Consider the following 26125-nt stretch of genomic DNA (forward strand, 5'->3'; position numbering starts at 1 on the left):
GTGATCGCAGTGCTCAGCTGCCTTCTGGGAATCCCGACCAACATCCTCGTGATCGTGAAACTCAGCAGCCACCTGCGAGGCTCCTCCATGACGAAGCGCCTCATCTTCAACCTGGCTCTGTCGGACCTGCTCTCGCTGTTCTGCTTGGTGATCGCCGGGGCCATTTTTGCCACCGGGCCCCATTTGGCGCATGGACTGTGTCAGCTTTTCTTTTTCATCATCTTATTCTGCATCACCTCCAACTCCAACATCCTGCTGCTGATAAGCGTTCAACGTTACTACCAGGTACGCAACTCCAAACTTTACCGTTGTAGGAAAACGAACATATTTAGCAGTACTAACGCGCGCCGTTACTGCAAAACTAAGAAATAATTATTTTCAGTCTGCCGTACTTGGAGAAATATAGGTAACCACACTGCTTGTACTTTTACTTCAGAAGATAAGTAAAATAAATGCACCCTGAATAGTGTGTGTAAGTAGATGGCTAAAGCTATTTTTTCCTTCCCAGATTCTTCATCATACCAAGTGGAAAAAAGTGACCCGAGCATGGCAGCGGGTTTTACTCTGCGGTGTGTGGATACTCGGGGCCCTGCTGCCTCTCCCACTGGTGCTGTCTCTGATGGATAAGAACAGCGAAGACGCCGACAAGACGTCCTGTAGGAACAAAATGATCACACCGCAAGCCGAGGTGGTCCACGTCGCCGTAGCGATATCCGCTCAACTTGTGGTGCTGGTGTTTTACGTAAAGCTTGTGAGAGGCGTCAGGAAGGTTCAGATGTCTGACAGGAAGAAACAAAAGATCAACAGGCTGTTCACTCGGATCCTTGCCGTCTCTCTAATAGACTTTTTGCCTTTGTTTGCTCGACTTGTGGCCGTTGCCGCCCATTTTAGACCTTCAGAGACGTTGACTGAAGTCAGCAGGAATCTGACGTCTATCGAGTATTTGTACTTTTTAAACCACTGCCTGAACCCCCTGCTGTATTTCTTTGCTTCTCGGCATCAGCTAAGAGACAGAGAGAAAAAGAGAAAGCTCTTTCTCATGGCTCTCAATGACAGTTCTTAACAAGATCTTTGGATATCTGTGCTACGCTATTTAACCTTTTGCACATTTTTAATTTATAATGAGGTATTAACACTGTTAAAAAAAATCCCAATGGCATATAGATAATGACTTTTTTGTGAATTTATCTACCATTTTTTTTGGTAAAGACATGTTTTACTATTAAATATGTTTGAAGGCTGGACATGCATTCTGTATTTTCTTTCTTTGCTTATTCCGTGTGTTTCCCAAAAATGTCAAATCCCAGAAATAGTTGAACATTTACTTTAAAGTCCCCTTGCCAGCACCCTAATTGTGAGTTACCTTCGTTTTATTCTCCGTTAGAATCAGATTCTGGCTTTTGTCATTCTGAAAAGTGACTTTCAGTGGAAAAAAAAAAAGTTGGTAAAATTAAATCTTTAAACCTAAATCTACTGATATCCCTTTTTAGCCTATTAACCTAGAGGGAAGAGCTGGAATCAAGTCGCATTGTTTAATATTAGCATTAGAATACAATGCTAAAGCTAATGTTAAAATGTTAGCATACTCTATCAATTTAGAATGCCTTTATTTGCTAATTGCTTTAGTTGAGCTAATGCTAGTTTTCCTTTCTGCTCTAAAATTTCTACAAGGTTTAAGAATGTTTGCTTAAAATTGGCTAATATTTTACTCTGTACACTTTCTACAATTTTAAAAGTCTTTTCTAATGAGATGCTAGAGGAAATCTTGCTGTGAAGACAACAGATTATGCTACAGGTTTCACTTAAAAGAAAAGGAGAAAAAGAAGCAGTTTGGAAAATATTTGTTCCCTCAAAACAAGGAAAGTCGTGTTGTAGAAATCAAGGGTACGCCACCTGTCGCTCATATTTAGGAGACATCTTAAAAATAAAGCCGGCCAACCACAAAAAGAACTGATATTTTTAATTATTAGCATGTTATACATTCCTCTGTAAACACTAGAAACGTTAACATTTTTAATTAAGCGGGTCTCTCACACTGTCAGAATTTGCTGGAGGTTTTTTCCTCGTTTAAAGTCGGTCTATCCTTTCCACTATTGCCACATGCTTGAAGAGCGTAAAAGTCAGTGACTCAATCAGTTTGGCTTCCATAAAATGGAAAAAAATTGTACTAAACTGAATTTGATTGAACTTTGATTGATTTGATCCTGTGTATTCTGAAGAATCAAACGAGTTTGTCTCTGGGTATTTTCACACTTCTTGTGAAAATAACCAGAGAACAAATGAGTTCTGAAGAGATGACAAACTGCCTTGGAAGAATTAAATTAAGGTAAACGAAAATTGTAAGTGAACAGTTTGTGTGTCACAAAGACGCAATTTGTTATGCAGCTTAGTCTGACATCGAGTGAATGAATTCGACATTAAAAGAAACACCTTTTTGATAGTACGGAGGACGTTTGCAAATAGAAATCCTTGAAAGAAGCTAACTTCACAACTGTTCCGAGTACCGCTGGTGATCTGCTTTCACCCCCAACCCCTTAAAAATGCGTATTTATACACAAACCTGTCATGAGACGAGACACAAAGGTTTCAGTGAGCTGCAGGAAACCGTGGTCAATGTACTGTAGAAAGGTTTGATGAGGTAGGCAACGAACAGCAAACACAGCAAACAGGGTGTGATAGCCTGGAGAAACAAACCGATGAAATGAGAAAACAATGAAAGGAGGGGGGGAGACTGAAATATTCTGAGTAAAGCCAACATCGTGGAACGCATTTCATGCAATGCATTGCAGGGCCAACATTTGTGAAACGTCTCCTTCCGAGACCTCACTTTAAAATTAAAGTTTTACTCCTGAGTGACAAAAAAAAAATTAAAAAAAATGAAAGAATTATGTAGCAAACAACTGCAAACACTGTGATATTAATTCAAATGAGTGAAAATGCATTCCCGTCCTCCCGGAGCTTCGTCAGCGTTCTGCGAATGCACAATTCTGTCGCGCCTCACTGGGGGGGACACGTGTTTGTATTGTACCAGGTGGGAGAGGCAGGCAGAGGCTCTGGGTGGACTCCAGGATCCGAAGCATGAAGTGAAATACGGCCCACTCGGCCGGACCGCCCTTCGTCGCCCTGGACACCAAATGGCAAATTAAAAAGAAAAAAAAAAGAATTGAGAGGATTATGCAACTTTCACACATGGGAAGGAGACATGTGGAAGTCAACAACTTCCACGTGTAAACACAGCAACGCTATTGGAGTCTGTTAAAAGTTTTCAAAAGAACAAGTTGGAATACTTACAAGCACAACACGTGAGGGCCAAGTTTGTACTTCAGCCAGGCTGATTCCAGCATGTGTCTGATGAGCTCCAGCTAAATACAAACACACACACACACATTTTAGTGGTTTGACAAAGACACGCTCCATTAGATTCCAATAAAATGTTGCCCTCAGACGAAATCAGTCGCCTGGAAACTTTACAGAGCGCCATCATTTTGAACAGACGCCTGAAGACACACGGCTCTCTCATGTTTACCTGCTCCGACGATTATTGGTTCCTGTAAATTCACAGTGCTGACAAAACGTTCACACGGCCCTCCTTTCAAAAACGGCTCGTTTCTTGGTGGCCTTCTCACAATTTCGCATAATCAAACGAAACCGTTGACCAAGCTTAACTGGTTGTCGCAACGACTTTGTTTTCAGACGGGTGTTACTTGCATCATTTCTTAGTTATTCTAGTCTTGAAGTATCAAACTCAGGTGTGGCGTTGAACTCGACAGTCCAGAAAAAATATGGTTAATCGCAGTTAATTTGTTGTTTAATGATGGGCTTAATTCCTTTTCCCGTCTGGGTTGGTTTTAATGGCCTTTATCCCTTCATAGAGGGTATTTTTCATTTACTCAGGTTACTTTTGAAAGCGCTGCACTGAGTAACGCTCACCATGTGAGCTTGTTTCCCCACACGCCAGCCTCCCGAACAATAACAGGAAGACGGTCTGCCTCATCCACATCCTGAACACCAGTGGGAAACCTGTTCCTATTGCCAGCGGCAACATCCTCCTGTGACCTTAGGGTGGAAGTTTCAATTAGCCGCTCTTATGTAACAGATAAGCTCCAAAAAACGGGGGGAAAAATACACACATAATACGTTTCTCTGGGCCCATTTTCTTTTCACACCTTTCTCTCCAATTCCGCTACGGAAGTTGAAGTTTTTCTAAAACAAATCATGAGACGTGAACTCACAGCTAGATATTAAGTATTCTGTTGTACTTCACATTTATAGTTATTTATACTACATAGAAAAAAAGAAGCTAAATGATCACAAATATAGTTTTTCTTGGAAATGCTTTCGCTTCAGTTTATTTTCAGTTTTGGCACAAATGGTCATTCATTTCGATTGTTTCCACACAAAAAGTGCTGAATTCAAATGTTTGATTTTTTTTTTTTTTTGACATTCAGTTTGAGATTATGCTTCTGCTATACGAGTTTAATGTTATTTGCACATCTTTACCCAAGGTACCAAATAAGTGTGGATGATGCTGTGAGTACAACGCATGCTGGCATTAATCAGACAAACTCTCATACAATAAGGGAAAAAAAAAAACATCCCAAGCAGTCGCAGCCTCACAATGAATAAATCTGATTTGACTCTCGGTAATGAATTAAAATCTATACTAAGCAGTTTGTCTTAAACGGTAAACCTCCTGCGCCAGAATGCACCAACCTTCGCCACAGAACAAATTCTCATTTACAGAAGCCGGGACGTCGCGGCCAGCTTCCTTTTAATTGCGTTGCTGTAAAATATGTGTGCAATTTATACTCCTGCAATTAGCAGGCTATTCTCTTTCTGAGCTGTTTGTTGCATCTGAGGCGGCGAAATAATAAATATCGGTGACAATAATGCCAAGTGGAGCCGTAATCTATCAGAGCTGAAACTTCTCTGGGTCTTAAAAGCTGTAATCTATTTCATCCCTCCTGCCCCCGTCCTCCTGTGTCAATGCAGCCATTAGTCTAAATAAGCACCAGCAAAAAAGGGGGACATGCTCTTTATTTGTAGAGGAGTACTGTTTTTTTTTTTTTTTTCAAAGCGTGACTCAGGCCGACTGCAGAACAAGCCCCGAAGTTTGTCAACTGTGCTTAAAATAAAGTGACCTCAAAAGGCTGTTTCTCTTTGAATAAGTCTGTCTCCATCTCTCTTCCACTCCGCTGGATAAGCCCAGTAATCACCTCGCGTGTCTGAGCCGGAGCGAGGCCAAAAGCGATTACACAGGTACCTATTTTTGCTCCCGTTCAGCAGGATGTCGAAGGCGCGGGGTTAAAAATCCATGAGCCCTGTCGCAGCAAAGGGAGGATTTCTTCTTCCTCCTCTCTGTTCCCATTTTACCTCCGCAAGACTCAAAACCTGGCACATTCTGCTTTCTATTCAATCCCAGCCTTACCCTTGGCCTGATTTATACCACCGCATTGATATATGCCATATGTCTCCATTCAGCACCTCGAAACCATGGAGGGATTTACCTCGGTGGAATATTAAAACCTGACTTTACAGAACCAACAGTCCCGGTGAGACGCAGGACAAAGGGTTGGTGTCTCCTTTTCCTTGGTTATGCAAATGAAAGCATCTCCTGTGTTCAATCCATCAACATAAGAAAACATAAAAAAACCCACGAAAAATCTTTAAAGAGAAGTGCATTTTGTACGGTGTCAAAACCCGTCCATTTATTCATTTGTTTTAAATGTAAACCATTTAAGTGTCTTGAGATAAATCCTCTTAATAGCAGTTTGCACCGTTACAAATTGCCTTCCACTGAAAGTGTGTTGACTCTAAGCTCTCTGATGTTGACTTTAGCAGCTTTGAAGAAACCGCCGCCTCAGAAAATATGCAAATGAAAGCCAAATGTAGAAACCCTGACAGGAAGGTGCCTTGAAAAACTCGCAGGTTCCTCCTCTGCCTTTTTGAGGCTTCATTTATCAGCTGCAGTTCAGCCCAACATCGCGGCATCAAAAGTCCGGCAATGTCTGAGATATACTTAGGGACCGACTGGAGGACTATACCGCAGTTTCCGCGTCGCTCCACAAACCACCTGGGTTCACACCTTTGACATGGCGGCTCACGAAATCACTACTTAATCCTGTTTCCTGTGACTATTTCTATTATGCTTGATCTGTGCTTCATTTCTATTTTTCTTCTGTCATATTTTAAATTGGCTTCTCTTATTTCGGACATCTGCAGTCAGTCAGTGAAGGCTCTTGCGTGAACATATTGATCTATCACATACTCTGTAAAACCCGTCTACTTTCTCATCAGTTACGCAAAACAAAATTTGTGCTAGGGAAGCATTATATTTTCAAATAGGTTTCAAATTTTTTTGTAAAAACACTGTGTTTTCATAAACTGTGCACTGTAGATACTAATTTTTAGAGATATCCAATGTAGACATTAGAAGTCCACTCCCCATTGCTGAACACACAAATGACAGTACATCATAGGGAGACACAGAACAAGCAACCAGGCACACACACACACACACTCAAAACTAAAAGTTATTTAGTAAGATTATTGTCAAACTGCAGGAAAACATTTAAACTCTGTGCAAAAAGTTTGGGATTTGAACCTGGAACTTTAAAAGCTACAATTTAAAAACGCTAACAATTGTTTCACCTCAGTATACCCCTAAAGATAATCCTGTGCTGTCTACACATAATGGATATTTCTTTAGTTCAACATATGTAAAATCACAAAGTATAACACTATTTGTAAGACTAAAACGTTATTTTTAAACCCACAAAAAGAGCTGCTAGCTTAAAATCTAAAATGTTGTGGTGTAATAGATGAATGATGGATGATTTAACGTTCCAGTTGCACAACTTTTGTTGACTTTAAAGTTTAACTCATTTTTAAGCACACTCTGCATAACTCTGTTTCATGGTCAGGTGAAAGAACTGAGAGAAAACTTACTGCATGCTGAATGTAAAATAAATAAAATGACATTTATATAGTTATATAAAAAAAATACAATGTACTCCATTTCTCAAATGCCATTGTCTGGTAAAGTCTGAGTCCACAGATGCAAGTAGCGCTTTGTATTTCAGGTCCTAGGAAGCTTATCCTAAAAATAGAACTTAAAATCCACCTCTAAGGTTCTATATACTTAAAAAAAATCACCCAGGCTAAGTACGAATCATACAAAATTTATAGAGTCGCCTAATGTTGCTCTTAAGCTCCTGGTTTTCTCATCTCACTCCCTACCCATTGACCTCTGCCCATGTTTAGACCTTTCCGGCTGTAGGATATCTGTCGGGCTAAAAGCCCTGGCCACTGGCCACAAGGGAGCCGTGACAAAGCCAAACTTAAGCCCTGAAAAGTGACTCTGGAAGTGCTTTTGCCTCTGTGACACAATTACTTTTGGTCTACTAGAAGTGTGAGCTTGTCATACCTTGAATGAATTGTGGTTAGGTTGAGAAAATGACAGACGAAACGTAAGGTAGTTACAGGGCATTTTAAAAGTCTTTCCCAACTCGGTCACATTAAATCCACAAACGTCAGCTGATTTTACATTTCATTACAGTGATTGGAAGGGAAACCGTACATAGCCCTTAAATTTTTCTCTTTTCTTTTCATTTTTAAGCAAAATCACTGAAGCTCTGTGTCTTTAAACGAAGAGCAACTGTGAACAGTAATCTGCACCGGATCGTCATCCAGGATCATTCCGCCTTTAGCTCCGTTACCCCATTAACTCTGACCAGCTTCCTTGACGCTTCTCTATAAAAGCATCTCTACTGTAAAAATTCTAGCTCAGCAGTTTTTCAAAGAGTTTTCTTTTTATTATTATTATTATTATTATTAGTTTTGCACAACATTTCTGCAAGACGATTAGAATTAAAGTAGCTGCGAAATACCTTTTCGACACCGTTTTCTATAAATATGGATCACCCCATTGAAGAAAATGCATTAATCCCAGTTTTAAAAAGATTTTCCCTTGTGGTCGTTCTTAAAATAAATGAATTTCCTACAACAGATAGGAAATGGAAAACAATGTTATTGTTTGAAAGGGTTAGATAACATTTGTGGTTGTAAGGAGACAAAACGTAAAGATTCAAGCGGTTAAAGTCCTCAAAAGTACCTTTTTGCTTTCAACACATTATTTTTGAACATGCACACAAACTTCACTCATCAGGTACCAGCAGCATGGACTGAAACCTAAAAGAAAATAAAAAAAAATACACTCTTGTTTCGGAAACCTCAAAGAATCCTGTTATGGCTTCCAGCACAGAGTCAAACCGTTCGGTTTTAAGTGCAAGCCTGGAGACTTCTTCTCCACTGAGCGATTTCTGCTGTCACTTAACCTTCCAAGAGTAAGGAAGAGGGGGGGGGGATTTTGAAATAAATATAACTTCTACTTTAAAACCACTTTTTCTTTGGCCATCTCACACACACGCATACACAAAAGAAAAACATGCACAGGGCATCTACCAGCTTGGCTACATAGTTGACCACCAGCGAGTCGATCTTCTTCTTCCCCAGTTGAGGCAGGTATCTGTTGAGATGTTCTCGAAGTTTGTCGACTGTCTGCAAAAAATGCACACAGGTTATTTTTTTCCAAGGCTTGCGGCTTGAACTTAAGACATATTTGCATGCTTTATGCAGATATTTGAGAGCACTCGGCTCTGGGGTCAAATGGAGTTCACAATGGAGTTTTCCTTCAATTTCCAAAAGTAAATTCAATGGACGAGGGGGAGGGGAGGACCTGTGGACGTGAAAGGACGAAGAGGCTAAAAGAATCTAAGATGAGGAGAGGGGGGCAAATAAGTTTCAGGAAACGGATTGAAAGGCTGAAGATGATGTAAGTAGGACGAGTAATGGAGGGAATAAATGGAGTGAGATCAGAGGACTGGGTCATCCCAAGAATAGCTTAACTGAACTCTATTAAATTGAAGCTATCTGCTCTTTAAAAAACTATGCTGAGCAGAGGGAAAAGTCAAAGATATGAAATTGTCCATCAAACACAGCTCGGTTTAAAATAAGAAAAGAAAAAAAAAAAAAAAAGGCAGGACAAGGACCTTAAGATGCCTCTTTTGTTAAAGAGTCGACTCATTTGAAGCGTAGCAGGAGCTTCACTATAACAGATGACTGTAGCGAGGGAAATAACTGGTTGTCAGCATTACACTGTGGCTTTTCAGTGATCTATATATCAACCCTGTTCTATTGTTAGGGGGTGAAGCTGCTGCACATTTCTCGTGCCGTCTCCGACACCGGGGAGAAAATTGACACGTTGGGATTCGAATTAACATAAAGAACGCGAGATAAAAGAAAAGAAAACTGCTGATGAGCATTCCAGCCACTGCTCTTCAGTTTTCAGTGACCAAATGTTGGGATTTAATTTTGTAAACTGAAACATCTTGGTAGTAGCTAAAGCAAAGCAATACCTAATTGAGATATAATCTAAATTAAAAAAAAAATCATAAATATTGAAGAATATAGACCTTCTAGCTAAAATGAAAACCCTACCCTACAAAGGATTGACTATTTTTTATCTACATCACTAGCAACGTTGCTTTAGCGGTTCGCACCCTTGTCGTCATATTAAAATCGGTAGTAAATCACCCGAATGCAGTGCAATCGCCAACGCTAAACCTTTTTTAAGGTTTAAACGACGGTGCAGCACATTGTCTCTCGTCTTATCATTGTATCTTTTCGCTAATATTTCAAAAGGCAACAATTTGCTTCACCGCCTCGTCAAATTTTCGGTTGATATCGGAGCCACAAAGAGGAACGGCGTTTCTAGAAACACGTCCCCGGTCGCCTGGTTCTGTCTGCCAAACAGGAAAAGAACTTCCCGAAATCTGTATCCCGAAATTTGGAAGTACACCTTTGCCTAAAGTAGCACGGTGGCATAATATTTTACTTCAGTGAGGACTGTTGTTTTTTTTTTTGTTTTTTAAAACACAGCGAGTGCAGTCTTGTAGCCCTTGATGGGTTTTCTCACCAGGCCGATGAATGCCCTTTGTTGATGGTCCTCTTCTTGAAAAAGTGGCACCAGCTTTTTATCTACAGAAGAAGGGGAAAAAAATACGCAAATATAAAAATGTGTTTTTGAAGTAGCTTCTGATGCCAAAGATTATTTGATATTATTACAAGTAATAAGCTATCTGTAAAAAAACAAATGGGGGAAAGCAATGCCTTTTGGCCAAGTTAATGAGACAAAAGAGATGATGACTTATTAATCAGAAGATTTATTTGGTGTATTTTTTTATTTTTTGCTTTAAAGACGCATCTTTTCACCTCAGGGATTTGAAGGCAGAAATCCAACTGTGCAAGTCCTTTCATGTCAGTCTCATGAAAGCAGACCGTGCTTCATCTACCATACTTTGGATTCTCTTGCATACACAAATACACACCATCTTTGATCACACACACGGAAAGCAGGCTTTTTGATGTTATACCCTGACATGCTACGGCTATAAACAGCTCCATCATAGCCAGGCCAACATGCAGAAGACCCAGTTTAATTTGCAATATGCATGTCTGCGACAGGTACGTCTGAAAAAAATTCTTTTTGACGTTACTCACACTTTGTACACTAGTAAATGTAGATTAATCCTCTCTTTCCATCAGCTCTCAGAAGTTCACCTTTCCGTGTCAAAGAAAGACATGAGAGCATGATTCTGCCACCACCATGCTTAACAATGAGTGGTACATTTAGACTTGTGTAGCACCAGTTTGTTCATAGCTTGAGATATTATTTCATGGCATTAATTCGGTTTAAACTTCTCCGAAACTTCCTCCCTAACCCATCCGGTCTGTCCGTTGGTCTTCATGACAACGTTTGGGACATTCACATTGTATCGACGCCGTTTTCTCCGAGGCGCCCACTCGGCATTTACAGACATCGAGTGGGTTTTCATGCTCAGATATAAATTGGAATTTGTTCAACAGTTACTGCTACATAGTGCTTTAAAAATGTTTGAAATAAAAGACTAACATATTAGACTGTTTTTTTCTTTTTCAAGAACATGCCACTTAGATTCTTAGATTTATGCGAAACATGATGCTGTATCACAACTGTAGGGAGAAATCAAAAGATAGTAACTTATTTTAAGAATATCAACAGCGTGTCAATCTTTTATGTATGTTTTTATGTATCTTTTTCCAGTGAATCCAGGATGTTGGACCTTCTGTGGCCTTAACAAAAAAAAACAAAAAGTGTCCCGCATTAAGGTTGAAGTATCGCAGCTGCATTCGAGCTACTACAAGAGACAGAAAGCTGGAAGAGAGAGAGGAGAGGAAAGTACCCTATTCCCCACTGTTATGTAAGTTTCACATTCTTCCTCATTGTTTCACTTTATTTATTTCTCTTCTACATTCCCTCCTTCTCAACTCTCCCCTCCAAAATGAATCGGCTTCAGCGTGAGCTCTCCCCTGGGCACGACGCACAAACGCACTCGTGCAGCGTTTGGCGTTGCATTATGTACGACGTGGGGTTTTTTGTTGCGTCACGCGCCGTGCAAATGTTGCGTTGCCTTCCAGGGGATTTTGCTTGTAAGTGAACGCGAGCGCTCTCTTTGGTTTGGCTTACCGAGGCACCAGGTGTCAACCACTGAAAGAACCCTGGAAACAAGAAGAGAGACGCTTGATGAAAAAAAAAACATGACCTCAAGTTGGAATTTCTTTTATTTTCTCAGGACAGTGAAATATGAAGCTGCACTGACTCAAAAAAAAAAAAAAAAAGCTTAAACTATGGAGGTGAAATCCAGTTCAGACATGAGGGAAAAATCTAATTATTAGGTTTTTATGATGTTTTGTTTCATTTTCAGCAAATTTGACATCAATTGGTGTCTGTCCACCAAACTGCTTCATCATTTACAACCGAGAGTCTAAAGTTACCACAGCATATTTGTTGTTTCTAGAATAATATTTGGTGGAAGGAGCAAAATACGTGGAAATATTAAAAGATCTATGACTGGCTGCAAAAATCAACTTAACTTTTAACGGAGTACATTTCAGTTTGGGGTTTTACGTGAAGAATTAAAAAGAGGTCGGGTGGGGATGCACTTCAACAAGGCACAGTATCTTTATATCACTATCCACAGCCGGGTGAAGCATGTTTATGAGCCAGCAGACAAGAACAACAGACTGAGGAGCACTTGAACTACATCGTTATCCTCTTGTACTTTGCTTTTAGGCAGCACTACATGCATCATGCTGCCGCTTCAAAGACTGTGTGAAGTGCCAAATTGTAAAGGAGCGAGGGAAATGTTCAAGGTTTAAATAATTGGGAGGAAGCAGCAGAGAGTTGGGGGCTGAACTAGAGCTGTGCTCTTAATCTTATTGTACTGCTTACTGTACAAGGATAATCAATCTAAAAGTCAAAAACGCCGCACCCTTAAAAGAAATCCAGCAACAACGCATATACAAAAAATAAAAAATAAAAATTGTGGTGACAGGAAACAAAAGTTAAGGTAAAGCCAAGAATTTAGAAGTGTCATTTAGCGGTTTTGAAAACCACGAGACGTTTCTCTCCTGCAATGCCAGACCAGAAAAACAAAAACATAACAAAGAAACCGCAAAAGATCTTGTGAAAACTAAAGCGACGCGCTAAAAAAAAAAAAAAAGACAATTTAAAGCTGCAGTAGCTAGAAACAATCTGTTAGGCATCTGGCTACAGAACTCGACTAATTATTTGAAATAACAGCAAATAAGGCCATTTTTATACAGTTTTACCACTGCACGTTATTCCAGTAGTTTCACTTTATTGGCTCATAACTACTAAGTGGTAAATACTATAATACTGTAATATAAGACCAAATTTGTATGAGTCATTTTTGTAAATAGGTCAATGTTTTTTGAATACCATTTTGTGAAATAACACTTCTTTTTTCTTTTTAGCTACCATTAAAGACCTACCGGATTTGATCAAAACTAGGACGGGGTTAAAAAGTACCACAAGCTTCTAGATATAAGTCTTCTGAGGTTTACATTTACTGCCTTTTTATTAGTGAGATTTCATACAGATGATGTAGAAAAGCAGCGATGCAGTTCCTCCCCCCTGCTTCAGGTCTGCGAGTTCGGAACATATTTCTTAATAGAGCTCCAGTGGGAGGCAGACCTACTTCTTTGTGTTCTCCAAGTGATTCACATGGCTGGAGGCTTTGCTCTCGGACCTCTGAAACAACAACACCACCACCACCACCATCATCATCATGGGAGGGATGAAAGTACACTGACATTGTTGGACTATACCCACAGGTATGCTGACAAGGACATCCAGAAAAAGACACCTCCACATTAGCAGGCCGGTTTTAGAATGGAAATGATGAGTCAAAAGTGATTTACAGTAATTTATATGCATGAAAGGTTTTTGCTTTATACGTGCGCACACACACACACACACACACACACACACACACAAAAGCACAGCCACTCACCAATTTATCCCAGTCGGCCCGGATGTGTGAGGTTTTGTATCTTGGGTTGGAAGCGGCGTTCAAACATTTCGTCCTCTCTGTGTTCCACTGCAGCTCTGCCCAGAAACCTTGGAGCCGCTCTGCCTGCGCAGCGATACGCGGAAACAAGCGAGCAAGGACAAACCAGAGTGAGGATCATTTGCAAATTAGCTGCATATAAACAGAAACACAATCAGATGTCAAATAGTTTTTTTATGTCCACCATTGAAAATGCAGCGAATCGGTGCGAGTTTTTTAAGGTTAGCAAAGGACAAGGACCGCATGCAGCTCTTGAGTAAAACACCAAGGTTTTCTCCACAGCGCAAATATGCAACACGAAAATACGCAAACAACAAATATCCTGCTACTGAGACAATAACATTGATTTTAACAGGAATAAGTACCTGCAGTATTTGTCGTTGGATTTTTCTCTGAGGAATTTAAAACAGTACTTTAGAAAAAAACAAACAATTGCTTGTAGTTGCCACTAAGCTGATATTGGCTTGCTAAATAGTCCGGCTATCAGCTCATAGCTAACCTACGAGCTAGCTATGAGCTGACAGCTCATTAGCTAGCCTAACTGGCATAGCAAACATGCTAACTGCCCAGTGTTTTGAAACGTTTTTAGCTTAATGAATAGCACTCATTTAAATGTATTAAAAAGTGTGTGTGTGGGGGAGGGGGGCGGTTATACCTTTCCCTTAAAATCAGGCACAATGCGCAGCTCTGTGGTACACATAACACCAGGGAGCTCCAACAGGCAGGCTGGGACTTCCTGAAACAAAACCCCAAACCACACTAAAAGTAAACGCCACAAATTTCTATGACACAGATTATCTTTCTATGTAGAGTAGGATAATCTAGTTCATGCTTGACCATTTCAGGTTTTTGATGTAAAGATTTTCAGTGAAAAAAAATGAGTCCCTTTAGTTTAACCCTGAGCTTTAGCATACCACTGGCACCTTGTGCAGAGAGCCATAACACCTATATATATATTTAAAAAAAAAACAGCCATTGTTTGCATGTCTATCTGCTAGTGTGCATTTAAGCAATAGTGTGTGTGATACCTTTTTTTCAAACAAACAGGAATAAGGTAGGACTTTATCCAGGCCAAGAGACTTCTTATAGCAGATTCTAAACAAAGACGCTGCATGACAGAAACATTCATGTGTAAATATAGAGCACAGATGCAAGCTGTCAACGAAAAGCTTTGAGGCACAGGTATGTCTACATTTATGTACACTTGAATGCAATTAATAAATCTTATTGCCAAATCTTTATCTAAAGAGCACACACTTCTAAAATCATATTGAATAGACATCACCTTTCAGTCGGAATAGTAACATCTGTTAATTAAAGACTAATAAGTGCAAATATATCAAAATGTTCTATTTAATTGGCTATGGTTTTCATTTCTTCATCTTATTTGCTTTCTACAAGAACCTAATCATCTACAGTCTGTTTTGAGCCAGCTGCAAGTCTCCAAGGTCGAGAGAGAGAAAGAGAGAGAGAAAAAAATCTATTTTCTAAATGCCCTGATTTGTGTGGGCGGCTTGGCACAGGTTTGCGAGGAGAAATTTAAGAGCCAAACAGAGTTGATGAAAGAATTCAGCTTTGTGTAGACTGGATGTAAGCATTCGAGTTGTGATGGACTGATAGAGGTGGAGGAAAAGAAACGAGAGCGAGTGCAGCAATAAGACTCTAAAAGGGAAGAATAAGCCACACTCAGGAGGTTCACACTGACTGACCTAAAATGAACTCTTGGATCTGATCGAAGGATTCAAAGGCGTTCATGTTGTCACACAGCCATTCGACAACCTGGAATAAAAATGGACGCAAGGCGGTTAACTGCACAGGAAGTAAAATAGTTCTTAACTTCTATGACTTTGTAGAAATGGCTGCATGGTTTGTTTTTGTGCAAATATTTCATAGCTTGCATTAAAAAAATAAAATGGATAACTCAGGCATTTGGACAAAAGGGAAGCTGGTGGTAGCAGCTAGCTGAGTTAGCTTATAATAAGAGCAAAGGTCAGTTTTATACTTCAGGAAATCATCATTTATAGGTTACTTGACATCCTTTATAGCCTTTTTACATTATAAAAACGACTACTGCTGTTATTACTTCAATTAGTGTGCATAATTTAATATTCTGTACAGTGTCCTGACATAAAGCAACTCTTTGTTTCCGTGGTGTTTTTGATTCTGGACCGTGCAGCTTGGCAAAGTGGACAAATCCGTCCCAAAACGATTCTTCCATAAGAGCGCTAGACGATGACAGTAATGCATTCCCACATTAAATATGACGAGACTGGATGTGTTCTTAGATTATCAGCAAACTCCCACCATCATTCTTGTTATTGCAACAAAAAAATAAAAACGACAAAAACAACTGTCTTCATCTTGTCAGATCAATTGTTCTCCTGTAGGGTTTTATTGTAGATTAGGGCTGTCTGTAGATTAGTCTCATAATCTACACCACAAAAACTTGAAATTCTAACAACTTTCAGATAGTTGCATTTCAGCTAGGCGCTTTGAACAAACAGATTTTTGCCTCGTGTCAATTTGAGTCGAATCGCACAGCGTTTCCCTGAAGCTACAAAATCATCTGAGCAGAGCCAAAATCATGAACATGCAGTCACATTTGATAAAGGTGCTACTGTACTGAAAGCCCCCGCTCCCCCCTCCCATAAAACACAAACGCGATGCGGAGCGTCCCAATTTCTATTGCTAGGTGCCCTAATGAAGCTGGTGAGTCATTTAACCTTTAAAGAAATAATTTATTTCATCTACAGGGGCAGCTGGAACATCCCGTTTTAGATCTAACACTAATAAAGTCTTAGTCGTACTCGGCACAGTGTCCAAACCAAATATCAAACCATTAATTTCTGCCGTCGACTCTGCCCACTTGTCGTCTTCTCTCACTGGTTTAATCACAACTTCAGCTCAATGTTCATGTTCCTCCTGCCTTTCTTTCCCCAACTCAAGGTTGACACCTACAGCATTTCCGCGGAATTGCACAAACAGAGAAATTTTGCCCTATGAATTATTCTTATGAAATCAATTTTCCTAGAGGTAGATGTGCATGACAGTAGCCTAAGTGTATGCATTCTCTTTCCTTCTTTCTCCTCGTCTTTGCATCAAGGAGAGCAGATTGATCTCGTGTGTTTGTTTTTTTTTTTTTCTTTTTCTTTTTCAAAACCCGGCAGCAATCAATGGCTTCGCCTTTCTTGATTTTCCTTTTTTTTTTTGCACTCGACGGATAATATCGAAATGCACAGCCAAATGCGAGCGTGAGCTCCGCGCCTTTGGACTTTAAAGGTCAATATCTTTGTCCACACACTTCATTATAACTGTCTGCTTGTGCACCTTCAGCTCCAGCTTCGAGTCGTCTCCCATGAAAACCAGCAGGCAGTGGAGGGCAGCCAGGCGACGGGGGTCGGTCCGACCGCTGGGAGACCTTGGGCATAGGTGGGAAAAACATGACATGTACCTAAATGTGAGCGGACGCAGATGAAGAGGCCAACAGTTGGTGTTGGTAATTAGAGGGCCTTTCGATACACAAACTCGTAGAAAGAGAAAATCGGTCATTTTCTTTTTTTATCTAAATAGTGTGTGGTGTAAAAATATTTCCTGAGATATCCCTATGAAAATAATTACCTTTAGAAATCATAGACTTGTAGTTAGTTGTAAATAGAGACCATACCACTAAACATGGCATCCTGACATACAGTTGCTACAGAAACAACGAAGGGGGTAAGAGGTGATTTTGAGCGTGGATGGAGCTAATTACAGGTCAATCTATAAAGAAATCCAGTTAAAGGGTTCAAAAGTTTTTTCTCTTTTTTTAACTGTAGGATAGTGACTGGCCTAGTCAAAGTCTAGACCTAACTCTAATTGAGAAGGTGGGGAAAGACGAAAAAAATTAAATGTTTGCCGACACTCTCCAGCCAACTTGAGTTGTAACTTGACAGAATGTGTGAAAGTGTGAATACCTTTGCTTTTATTTCTGAAAAGCATTGTGTTTTTAGTAAAGCGGAAAACCTAATGAAATCAGAGGACAGAGCGACTTTTGAGTCAGATGGCTTCTCCCGGGCTATCTGCTTCCAAACTTTGCGGTCGGAGTCAAATGTATTTAAAATTCAGCAAGTGCGTACACACGAAAATAACTCCAACAAATAGAAAATAACCCTCCGTTTCCACCCGGCTGCTTCTTTTCTAGCAATGTTCCACCACCCCTATGCTCTCATGTCTCTTGTCTATTTATATTTAAAGCACCAAAGCCACAATCACTGCACTTCCAGAAAAAAAAAAAAAGTTTTGCATTGCACTCACCGGGCACGCGCGTCTGATCTGAGGATCTGCAGCAGGTAAGCCGGGCTAAGCTCAGCGGTGCGAATCGACCCACTTGCCAGCTCCAGAAGGCGAACACCGGTTTCATCATCCTTGTGCATCACGGTGAGGGCGTCCGACCGAAGCTGCGCGCCCAAGTTGACATCCTGACCTTTAAAAATTGACAAAGCGGACACGGACGTTAAAAGCCAAAACCACCTTGAAAGTGTAGCGCGGCCACTGCTGGGCTTTGAATTGTGAGCTACCGGTTAGGAAGAGGGAGTGACACAGCAACTCCTGCTGCCTGGTGTTGATGCAGTGCAGGAAACACCCCTGCAGATACACCAGGATGTAGTAGCCTGCATGTGAAGGTATAACACAGCATCACAGTCAGAGAGCACGTTCTGCAACAGAGACGTTTATTGGACACCACTAGGCCGTAGCTCATACTGATGAAGTTGAAAATAACACGGTCCTCCCATTCCTTCAGTCAGCTACAAACTTAAATCGTATTCTGGTGTTTGCTTATGATGCGTTTCTGTGTGTGCGGTGACCTATGGGGATGAAGAGCGGATGAAGCCGGCCCGAATTCGGCGCGTCGTTTCCGAGAGACACTCTGAACCTCTTGCTGCAATCTGCAGGGAGTGAGCGGAACCGAATGTTGAGACGAGTCCAGAAAGCAGGAATATATAGGTGAGCCGAGCAGAGAGGTGAGGGGGGGGAGGGGAGGCGTGCTCACCTTTGTGAACTAAAACCACGACGTAGGTCAGTTCCCGTTTGTCCGTCAGCGGCTGGCTGTAGCAAACGCACATGCTTCCTGAAAAGACGAGCCGAGAAACGGAGAGGTTTAGGAGTCATGGATTATAAATGATCTACTTTAATTGTAATTAAATCCCTCTGTATATGTGCCCACGATTAATCAGACTTACTGAAAAGCCCAAGAAGAAGAATGCAAAGTTTCTGATTTGGATTCCAAAAGCAAACACCCGACAACCCAATGCATAAATCGGACACCCAGGTAATTCTCTGTTTCGTTTTCTTAATGTCATTTTTGTACTTTTATTTTATTTTATTTAATTTTTTTTGCAAATTTGTTTTGTAGTTTCGATACTATTCGCTCCTCATGAACAAATTATTTCCTCAAAACGGTGCATCATAACATCTGACCAATATAAAAATGTTCTCACTATTTTAAGTGTTTTCCAAGTGTGCACACGATAAGCTTTGGGAAAATAAGAGTAGCCTAAAGGGAAGTTTTTTTGTTTCATTCACTATCCTGTTATCCATCCACCCATGAAAATATTTAAGGAATTATCACTAGACACTTCTGCCATTATTTGATTATGAATTTAGTTTTTTGCATAAATGAAGTAAACTAAATATGCAAAACTCTGAAATGGCAATGTAATTCAATAACAAAAATGTTCCAGACTTCTACGCTCTGATGGAACATCATTTTTGTTCCATCTTCTGCCCTTTTCTTGCATTTCAACAGACATCTAAAAATGGCTTCATTTTTGGTGAGGATATAACTGCTTGTCTTGTAAACAAAAAACAAAAAAAAAATACAGAGAATATGCCAAGATTTTTCTGTGCCGTCTTCATTTTATTTTATTTTTTTACTTTTTTGGTTTTTTTACACACACAAGTCTCGGTATTAGATAAACATTGCCTAAATTAGACAAATAAGACAAATATTTTAAACAGAGGCTTACTATGAATATGTCCAAACAAATCAAGGTCCAAGTATTCTTGTCCTATTGATCTGATATGGTGTTTTTTTAATCTCGTTTTACTGGAACAAAGGCCTCGTTTATTTATCAGAACATGGTAAATGTGATGATTTTCTGATCCTCTGTGGTCAAATTTGCCATCTTCTTTAAATTCACATGCACAGCGCCCTGCGAAATGATCCAAACCCGTTGAACTTATTCACATTTTGTCATGAAAAGTCATCTTCAACTCTGTTGGGATTTTACGCGATTCTGAAGTCGAAGGAAAAATATATTTTGCGCTTTTAAGATCAAATATGAACAAGAAAAGTGTAGCATTTGTATTATTCTACTTTATAGAATCACTTCTGACAATAATTTAAGCTGTCAGCGTTTTGGTGTAAATCTCTAGGAGATTTGCACATATAGAGACTCAAATCTCTCCCATAGTGACCATGTTGTACTTCAACAGGAACAAATTTAGGAATATGGAAAAAACTTTTTTTTTCCTTACAGTTCACAATCCTGCACTAATTTATTTGATCTCTTTTTTTTTTTTTTTTCCAGAGGTTTATGGTTCCATCATGACAAAACTTGGGAAAGTTCAATGAGTTTGGTCAGGTGTTGTAATAAAACCCCTCACCATGTGTGCTCTGATTGAGCTACATTAGGGACTTACTTTCTTATTTTCATTGAGAAACATAAAACACAAAAACACAAAATGTTATACATGTATTTTTTTTTTTAACCAAAGAAAAAGTATGTATCAACAGACAGGTGTGAAGTGTGAATATGTTACCGTTTTGGTTTGTGAACACCTGCATCCTAATGAGCTCCTGCTCAGGTTTTTCCACATGATAGTGGTCAAAACCTAAACTTACAAATCTGTTGGACACGCGCACACACACACACACGCACGCACACACACGTGCAATGTCAACATTCAAGGTCAAGATCGATACTGAATACACATTGGTTTTCCACAGTGTGAACAACGGTTCACCCACCTGACTGTGTGGAACGCATTGGCAGGCAACTTTAAAACGAGCTCAAACTGTGATAAAACGAGTCACAGTTATTGCGTGGTTGATCAACAATAGCAACATTTTTGATCGTCTCGAACACCAAACGATGGCCCTACCACAGTGTCGCAGCTTTGGTTCGGGTAAAACTGGATGCATCTCAGCACAAACTTGTCCTGCAAATCAATTTTTTTTTTATTTTTTTTTTAAGAATTTCGTGTCATTTACAGCCACTTTAATGAGAAGGAAGATGGATGTGTTTTCGTATGTGCCACCTTGCGCGTGAGACAGTAGAGCCTTTGTGTGTGTCCGTCCCACTGGGCCCAGCAGAAGTCCTCTACGATCCTCTCCGCCGTCCTGGTCAAGCGCTCGGGATTTGAGATCACCTGGTTCATGCCAAAAAAAAAAAAAAAAATTGCACAATTTGCACATGCGAAATCTCCTCTGGAGGAATACGCACTCGGCTCAGGTTTCGAAAAGGTGCGTTCTTTTGCTCTCGGCCTCTCTAAACGCTTTCCGACGAGCTTCCTTATTAATCACTGAGCGTGCGCTGTCATACATAATCCACATAATTCATCAGCAGGGAACATCCTCAATGTAAATCTGAACAAACCCCAACCAACAAACTCCTTATTTTAGGAAAGCAGTAGTGAGGAAGAATCTAACTTACCACTCTGTAGCCTTCATGTTTGCTCAGAAGCACATGGTACAGATCCACATCTGAAACATGAATCATGCAACGATAACTCAATTAGTTTTTGGTTTCTTTCTCTCTTTCTGTTTGGTTTCATGGTGTAGCTTGCAGCTGAGCATTAAACAGAAAACGATGCACAGAACACTGACATCCATCTTCAGCGAGCAGCAGCAGATGGCTCTCCAGCGCTGATTTCGCCTCGGTTTCTTGATGGAGGAACTGAAACAAACGACGACGCGGATTAAATAGAGCCAGCGTAGAGCCCACGTTGATATTGATTGAGTAAGCATTCGAAGACACACCATTTACATCCAACGACATAGACTTTTAAAAAACAGCCACAATGTTCTGACTTAAAACGCCGAATGCTTTTGTTTTTCGTGTTTTGGTTGATATTGTGGTCGAGTTTTATGCAACACCTTCATTGAAGTGAAAAAATGCTTGTTTCCCTGTGTTGCATGAATTACCTGCAGGAAGCAGGTATTTGAGATGTTTTTTTTTTTTTCTTTTTTGTTAGAGCAATGAATATTCAAGTATACTCATTTGCACATTTGTAGTATCCTGATTCTAATACGGGTTAATGTTAATTTAAAGACGGCTTTATGATTAAGGATGTAATCCACCTCAAGAACGCGTGAAGATTTTTCTCCTGGATAATCTGCATCCTAAATTAGCTCCAAATGATAAAACATCTCCACGCAAGCTCAATTAAAGGCGTACAGTGGCGTGTAAAAAAAGACGTGATAATTAGATTTAACAAATTCAAATAAAAAAGACATGAGATAAATCTTGACTTCAGGCTAAGATGCCGTTGAGGTAATTGGAACAGTGTACCTTTTTCCAAACACGATTACCGTATTTAAACTAGCAATATCAAAGAATATGTTTTTTTTTTTTTTTTTTACTATTCTACACAGCTAAATTACAGCTTTGATGATGAGCACATTTTGATGAAAACTATCCAAAACCAACATTTTAAATGCTGGATGAAAACTGAGAAGGCGAAAGACTGCCAACTAGTGGTCAGATGCAGCAATAACGCTTAATTTTGAACGGTTTGGCGTGAGTTTGTAGTCAGTCAACGTTCATCTGGACCAGTTAAAATGTCTAAATGTATGTTTATTCTAATGTTTTTTCTTTGTTCTAAAATCTGAAATGGGGGAAACAAAAAAAAAACGTGACCTGATTTCAGGCCGTTGCTATTAAATTTTAGGAGGTGGGAACACGGCTCGCGCATCTTTAACTCTACCTGCACTTTGACTCTGCAGTCCACCGCCTTCAGCACCTTGGTGTTGTTTATGGGGTGAATCTCGATCAGCAGAGTCAGACACTTTGATACTAGACAGGCAGGGGATGATGGAGAAATGTTTCTATCAAACCACAAATTCATTCAGCGCTTAAATTATTTAACGGGCTCAAATAGAAGACAGCATTTCTGGTGCGTTACTTGGTTTGAGGCGCTCCTGTCCGCTGGTGTTCTGTGCCAAGCTGACCGCTGAAGGCATAAAAGAAAAAAACAAAAAAAAACAGCCAAAGTCATGCTGCAGAAACAGTCGCACTAAATCTGTATTCATTAACTATCCTTTTGGCATGGCTGCAGAGAATATGCAAGAGTTTCTCCCTTGGTTTTAAAGTTCCTGCATTATAACATCGTAAAGTTATACATGTCTCCAGACGCACACTCTTAAAACTTTATTTGAGGTCAACAACCGAGTTCAATTGTTAGATTTTTATTCCATACATGACCAAAGCTCACCTAGTAGAGTCTCTTCCTTGTTCAGAGAGCAGCTGCTGACACAGACCTGTTTGTCGAATGTGTAGAGGAGCTGACGGGGCAGAAGGCATAGAGTTGAGTGTGCAGGTGTGCAGTCGTGGAATAAGTGAAAATAAAGGAGGTGTGTGTGTGTGTGTGTGTGTGGCAACTTTGTACCTTGTTCTGTTTAGTGTTTGGGTCGTATTTCCCAATCCTTGTGGTGACTGTTGCTCCCTTTTAAAGAACAGCACAGAATTCTATTAAAAAGTTGAAATGGTCAATTCCAGAAATGACTAATTTCAGCCTTTCTGAAGAATTTTGGAGCTAATAAGTAGTCAGGTGCTGCTGATCAGGGAGTGTAGCTTCTTCTATAAAAGCAGCGAGTGTTGGCAGGTTGCCTTTCTGGAGCAGACAGGTGTTTAGCACAACGCCAAATGAGGGGGGAAAAAAAAACAAAAAAAAACATTGGCAACGATCTGAAATAATTGCTTCCATCAACCTGTGAGGAGTCATTAAATCGTCTCTAAACTGAAAATCAGAAAATCAGACCTTCTAGATTACTAATTAGCGGAAAACATTTCTGAAAGATTTAGCTTGCCTCTTTCGGAGTGGACATTTCAGCAAAATTCCCCCTAAAACTTTGATTGTACAACTCCCAGAGGTTGTAAAACAAAAACAAGCTGCAAAACTGTATTTTTTTTTAAATTAAAATTCATTAGGATATTTTCAAACTTCCTTCAGCTAAAACCATTTTTGAATTCAATAATGCTGTTTTTGTGAAATAAGCTTTGAGTTGATCTGCTTTATTTTAAGCTCAGCACATTTCCTCTGCCAATATGTGGTTAATACTCCTAATCTGCCTGAAGCAAGTAGCACTACTTGTCATACAGGACATGAGCTGAATGGGATTGAAAGACATTGCTAACATGACTTCAAATCCATTATTTTAGTTTGTTTTGTTTTAATATAATAAAAAGTCTGATATAAAAACTAATGTACAATCACACTAGATATTGGGGTGGGGGGAGAAACAATCCCTTTCAACTCAGACCCTGAAAAGAGCTGACAGTCATTCACACCCTTCAACCTCCAAGAGCAACACATTCTTCAGGGGGTCCATCATTAAACATTCATACCTTGCAGCAAAAGAGCAGACGTTGGTTTCCAATTCTAGAAACGATTCCAAAAATACCCAAAAGTGTCGAGCTGATTCATGGCAGAATCAAGAGAGATGTTTTTTTTTTTTTTTGATGGCTCTAACTTGAGGATGGATTGCAGACACCCATGAAAACCTTGAATTTTAATGCTTCACTCATGATAGATTCAACACAGGGTGAAGCAGCCTTAAAGCCATGATCATACAAGAATACTTTTTTATGAGAGAGCTACATTAATAATACATCAATGTAGAATGATTTCTGATGTGCAATAACAATTATACCCTATTACACTCTTCAAATGACAAATATCTTCAATATTACATGCGTTATCAGAGTTATCATCCGGGAAATCTACTTCAATGTAATGGAAAGAAAAAGCATTTTAAATGGCACCAACATAATGTTAATCTTATATGTGTGAATATAAAACTTCTCACATGTGACTGACGGTGAGCTTACCTTCCAAGAGTAAAGTACACTCCCATCTCTTTCGATGTTTAGGATGCGAGTGTCCACATCTTCAGAGTATTCTGCAAGTGCAACGTTATCATCAGTGCCTTTCAAAAACATTCATACCACTTTGGGGGGTTATACATTTTGTCAAATTTCAAACACTTGCTAGAGATTCTTGAATCAAATTTAGGTCTCAACTTTTGACTGGACCATCCTTTGATCTAAAATATGAAATTTCAATTTCCTTATTTGAAAATATTTCAGAATAAATTTAGAATTTGATTTTGCATTTTGCTTCGCAATTATACAGTTGCATCTTTATAGATACAAATTTAATGTACCTTGATTTTTATTTGTAGGAATAAACTACAGATTTGTTGTTTAAATTTTAAATTTAAATTATTCAACACATTGTAAAATGCACCATGACAGAGTTCCAAATATCCCTAAGTATTTTCTTTTATGCATGTTTACACATGCTTTATTACTATTATGTGCATTGTTTTGAAATGTTTCCTTCTTATAACGTGGCAAACAGCCCCACCTGCTGTTTATTACACGCAGTGTTCGTAAACACAACAAATCAGAGCCATTCAGATTTCCTTCGAGCTGACTAAAGTTGGCTTTTAATGAATTTGCTGAGCAATAACACGCACATTATCACTTAAGCATTTTAGCTCATTCATTATTATTATTATTATTATTTTTTTAACAAACTGACTCCGCGAACACCTGAACGCCTCACCTTTCACCCTGCACACCGATGCCTCTTTCTTGAGAAGATCAAACACCACGTCTCTCTGGAGATCAAACTGTTCCTTCAGCTTTAGCATGTCTTACTGAGTCCTTTTGTTTTATGGCACCATCCGTCCACATAAAACTGTGTCCTTATACTTAGGCAGCACCTAACATCTGGTTTCACTTGCTCATCATGTGACCGCATGGGGGGGTTTTTTTTATGCCTACTTTGCGAACAGGCAAAACTAGAAACAGCACTCGTAGGCTTCGTCTAGATCATACTTCCTCTCTTCATTTCAGACTTCTTTTTTATTGACATGCGGAAACAGCACGCTGCTCCAGAGTGAACCACGCCCTCCGCCGGGATGACAGAGCGGAGTGCATCGCTACCATTGGCCGAGAAACGCGTCCGTCCAACGGGATGGAATGTCTCACTGCGCCGGTGCCACTCTGGCCTCCCACTGTGCCAGCACTTCGCGGTTGTGTGTCATAACTTCAACCTAGAAGGAAAAGCTGAAAATAAAGCGGTTGTCGTCCTAAAATGTCCCATGTATGATCTGCCGAAAATACGAGAAGAAAATATAAGGTGTGCAGTGCAGCCAAAATTCAGTTTCACCAGTTAGGCACAATAAATTACATGTTTACTCTCGTAATTATGTAATATATTGTATGTAAATGTCTATGGGAAGGATTTCCTTTTGAACAGAAAGTGTTTCAGTCAGCAGTATACCGATGTTTGTTTGCATTTAATTATTTATTTATTGCAGAATTTTGACATTTGTGCTCCTTTTTTGTTGCAAAAGCTAGTTGTTCCAAAATTACATACTTAAA

The 26125-nt window shown here is 39.7% G+C and overlaps 1 protein-coding gene and 1 long non-coding RNA gene across 5 annotated transcripts in view; one reads left to right on the forward strand and one right to left on the reverse strand.

Annotated features, from left to right (window-relative positions):
- Positions 1 to 25635, reverse strand: part of gsap (gamma-secretase activating protein) — a 33189-nt gene extending 7554 nt beyond the window's left edge. Inside the window, exons 1-29 of one of the 3 annotated variants that reach the window (XM_015051551.1) lie at positions 25302 to 25634; positions 24563 to 24633; positions 23121 to 23177; positions 22947 to 23016; positions 22638 to 22685; positions 22440 to 22528; positions 21340 to 21409; positions 21167 to 21216; positions 20772 to 20882; positions 20616 to 20672; positions 20482 to 20528; positions 20274 to 20359; positions 20154 to 20156; positions 18502 to 18579; positions 18317 to 18397; positions 18029 to 18121; positions 17766 to 17934; positions 16800 to 16890; positions 15182 to 15251; positions 14501 to 14580; positions 14128 to 14208; positions 13416 to 13538; positions 13101 to 13153; positions 11567 to 11598; positions 9977 to 10038; positions 8464 to 8559; positions 3292 to 3362; positions 3029 to 3123; positions 2561 to 2680 (exon numbers count right to left, since the gene is read on the reverse strand). In XM_015051551.1, coding sequence (XP_014907037.1) covers positions 2561 to 2680; positions 3029 to 3123; positions 3292 to 3362; positions 8464 to 8559; positions 9977 to 10038; positions 11567 to 11598; positions 13101 to 13153; positions 13416 to 13538; positions 14128 to 14208; positions 14501 to 14580; positions 15182 to 15251; positions 16800 to 16890; positions 17766 to 17934; positions 18029 to 18121; positions 18317 to 18397; positions 18502 to 18579; positions 20154 to 20156; positions 20274 to 20359; positions 20482 to 20528; positions 20616 to 20672; positions 20772 to 20882; positions 21167 to 21216; positions 21340 to 21409; positions 22440 to 22528; positions 22638 to 22685; positions 22947 to 23016; positions 23121 to 23177; positions 24563 to 24633; positions 25302 to 25389 — 2242 coding nt within the window. In that variant the 5' untranslated portion in view covers positions 25390 to 25634. Of the gene's footprint in view, positions 1 to 2560; positions 2681 to 3028; positions 3124 to 3291; positions 3363 to 8463; positions 8560 to 9976; positions 10039 to 11566; positions 11599 to 13100; positions 13154 to 13415; positions 13539 to 14127; positions 14209 to 14500; positions 14581 to 15181; positions 15252 to 16799; positions 16891 to 17765; positions 17935 to 18028; positions 18122 to 18316; positions 18398 to 18501; positions 18580 to 20153; positions 20157 to 20273; positions 20360 to 20481; positions 20529 to 20615; positions 20673 to 20771; positions 20883 to 21166; positions 21217 to 21339; positions 21410 to 22439; positions 22529 to 22637; positions 22686 to 22946; positions 23017 to 23120; positions 23178 to 24562; positions 24634 to 25301 lie in introns of all 3 variants that reach the window. The other 2 variants (XM_015051553.1, XM_015051552.1) reach the window with 2 other exon arrangements.
- LOC106959176 (uncharacterized) lies at positions 11605 to 13842 on the forward strand. Of its 2 annotated transcripts, XR_001427290.1 has the most exons (4): positions 11605 to 12960; positions 13046 to 13236; positions 13509 to 13582; positions 13694 to 13842. It is a non-coding gene; the product is annotated as an uncharacterized LOC106959176 (long non-coding RNA). The 2 variants fall into 2 exon arrangements; XR_001427289.1 differs by having other exon boundaries at positions 11605 to 13236.
- Positions 25636 to 26125: the final 490 nt, after the last annotated feature.

Source organism: Poecilia latipinna, unplaced genomic scaffold (genome assembly GCF_001443285.1).
Source record: "Poecilia latipinna isolate Pla-1442-1.1 unplaced genomic scaffold, P_latipinna-1.0 Scaffold1051, whole genome shotgun sequence".
NCBI lineage: Eukaryota > Metazoa > Chordata > Actinopteri > Cyprinodontiformes > Poeciliidae > Poecilia > Poecilia latipinna.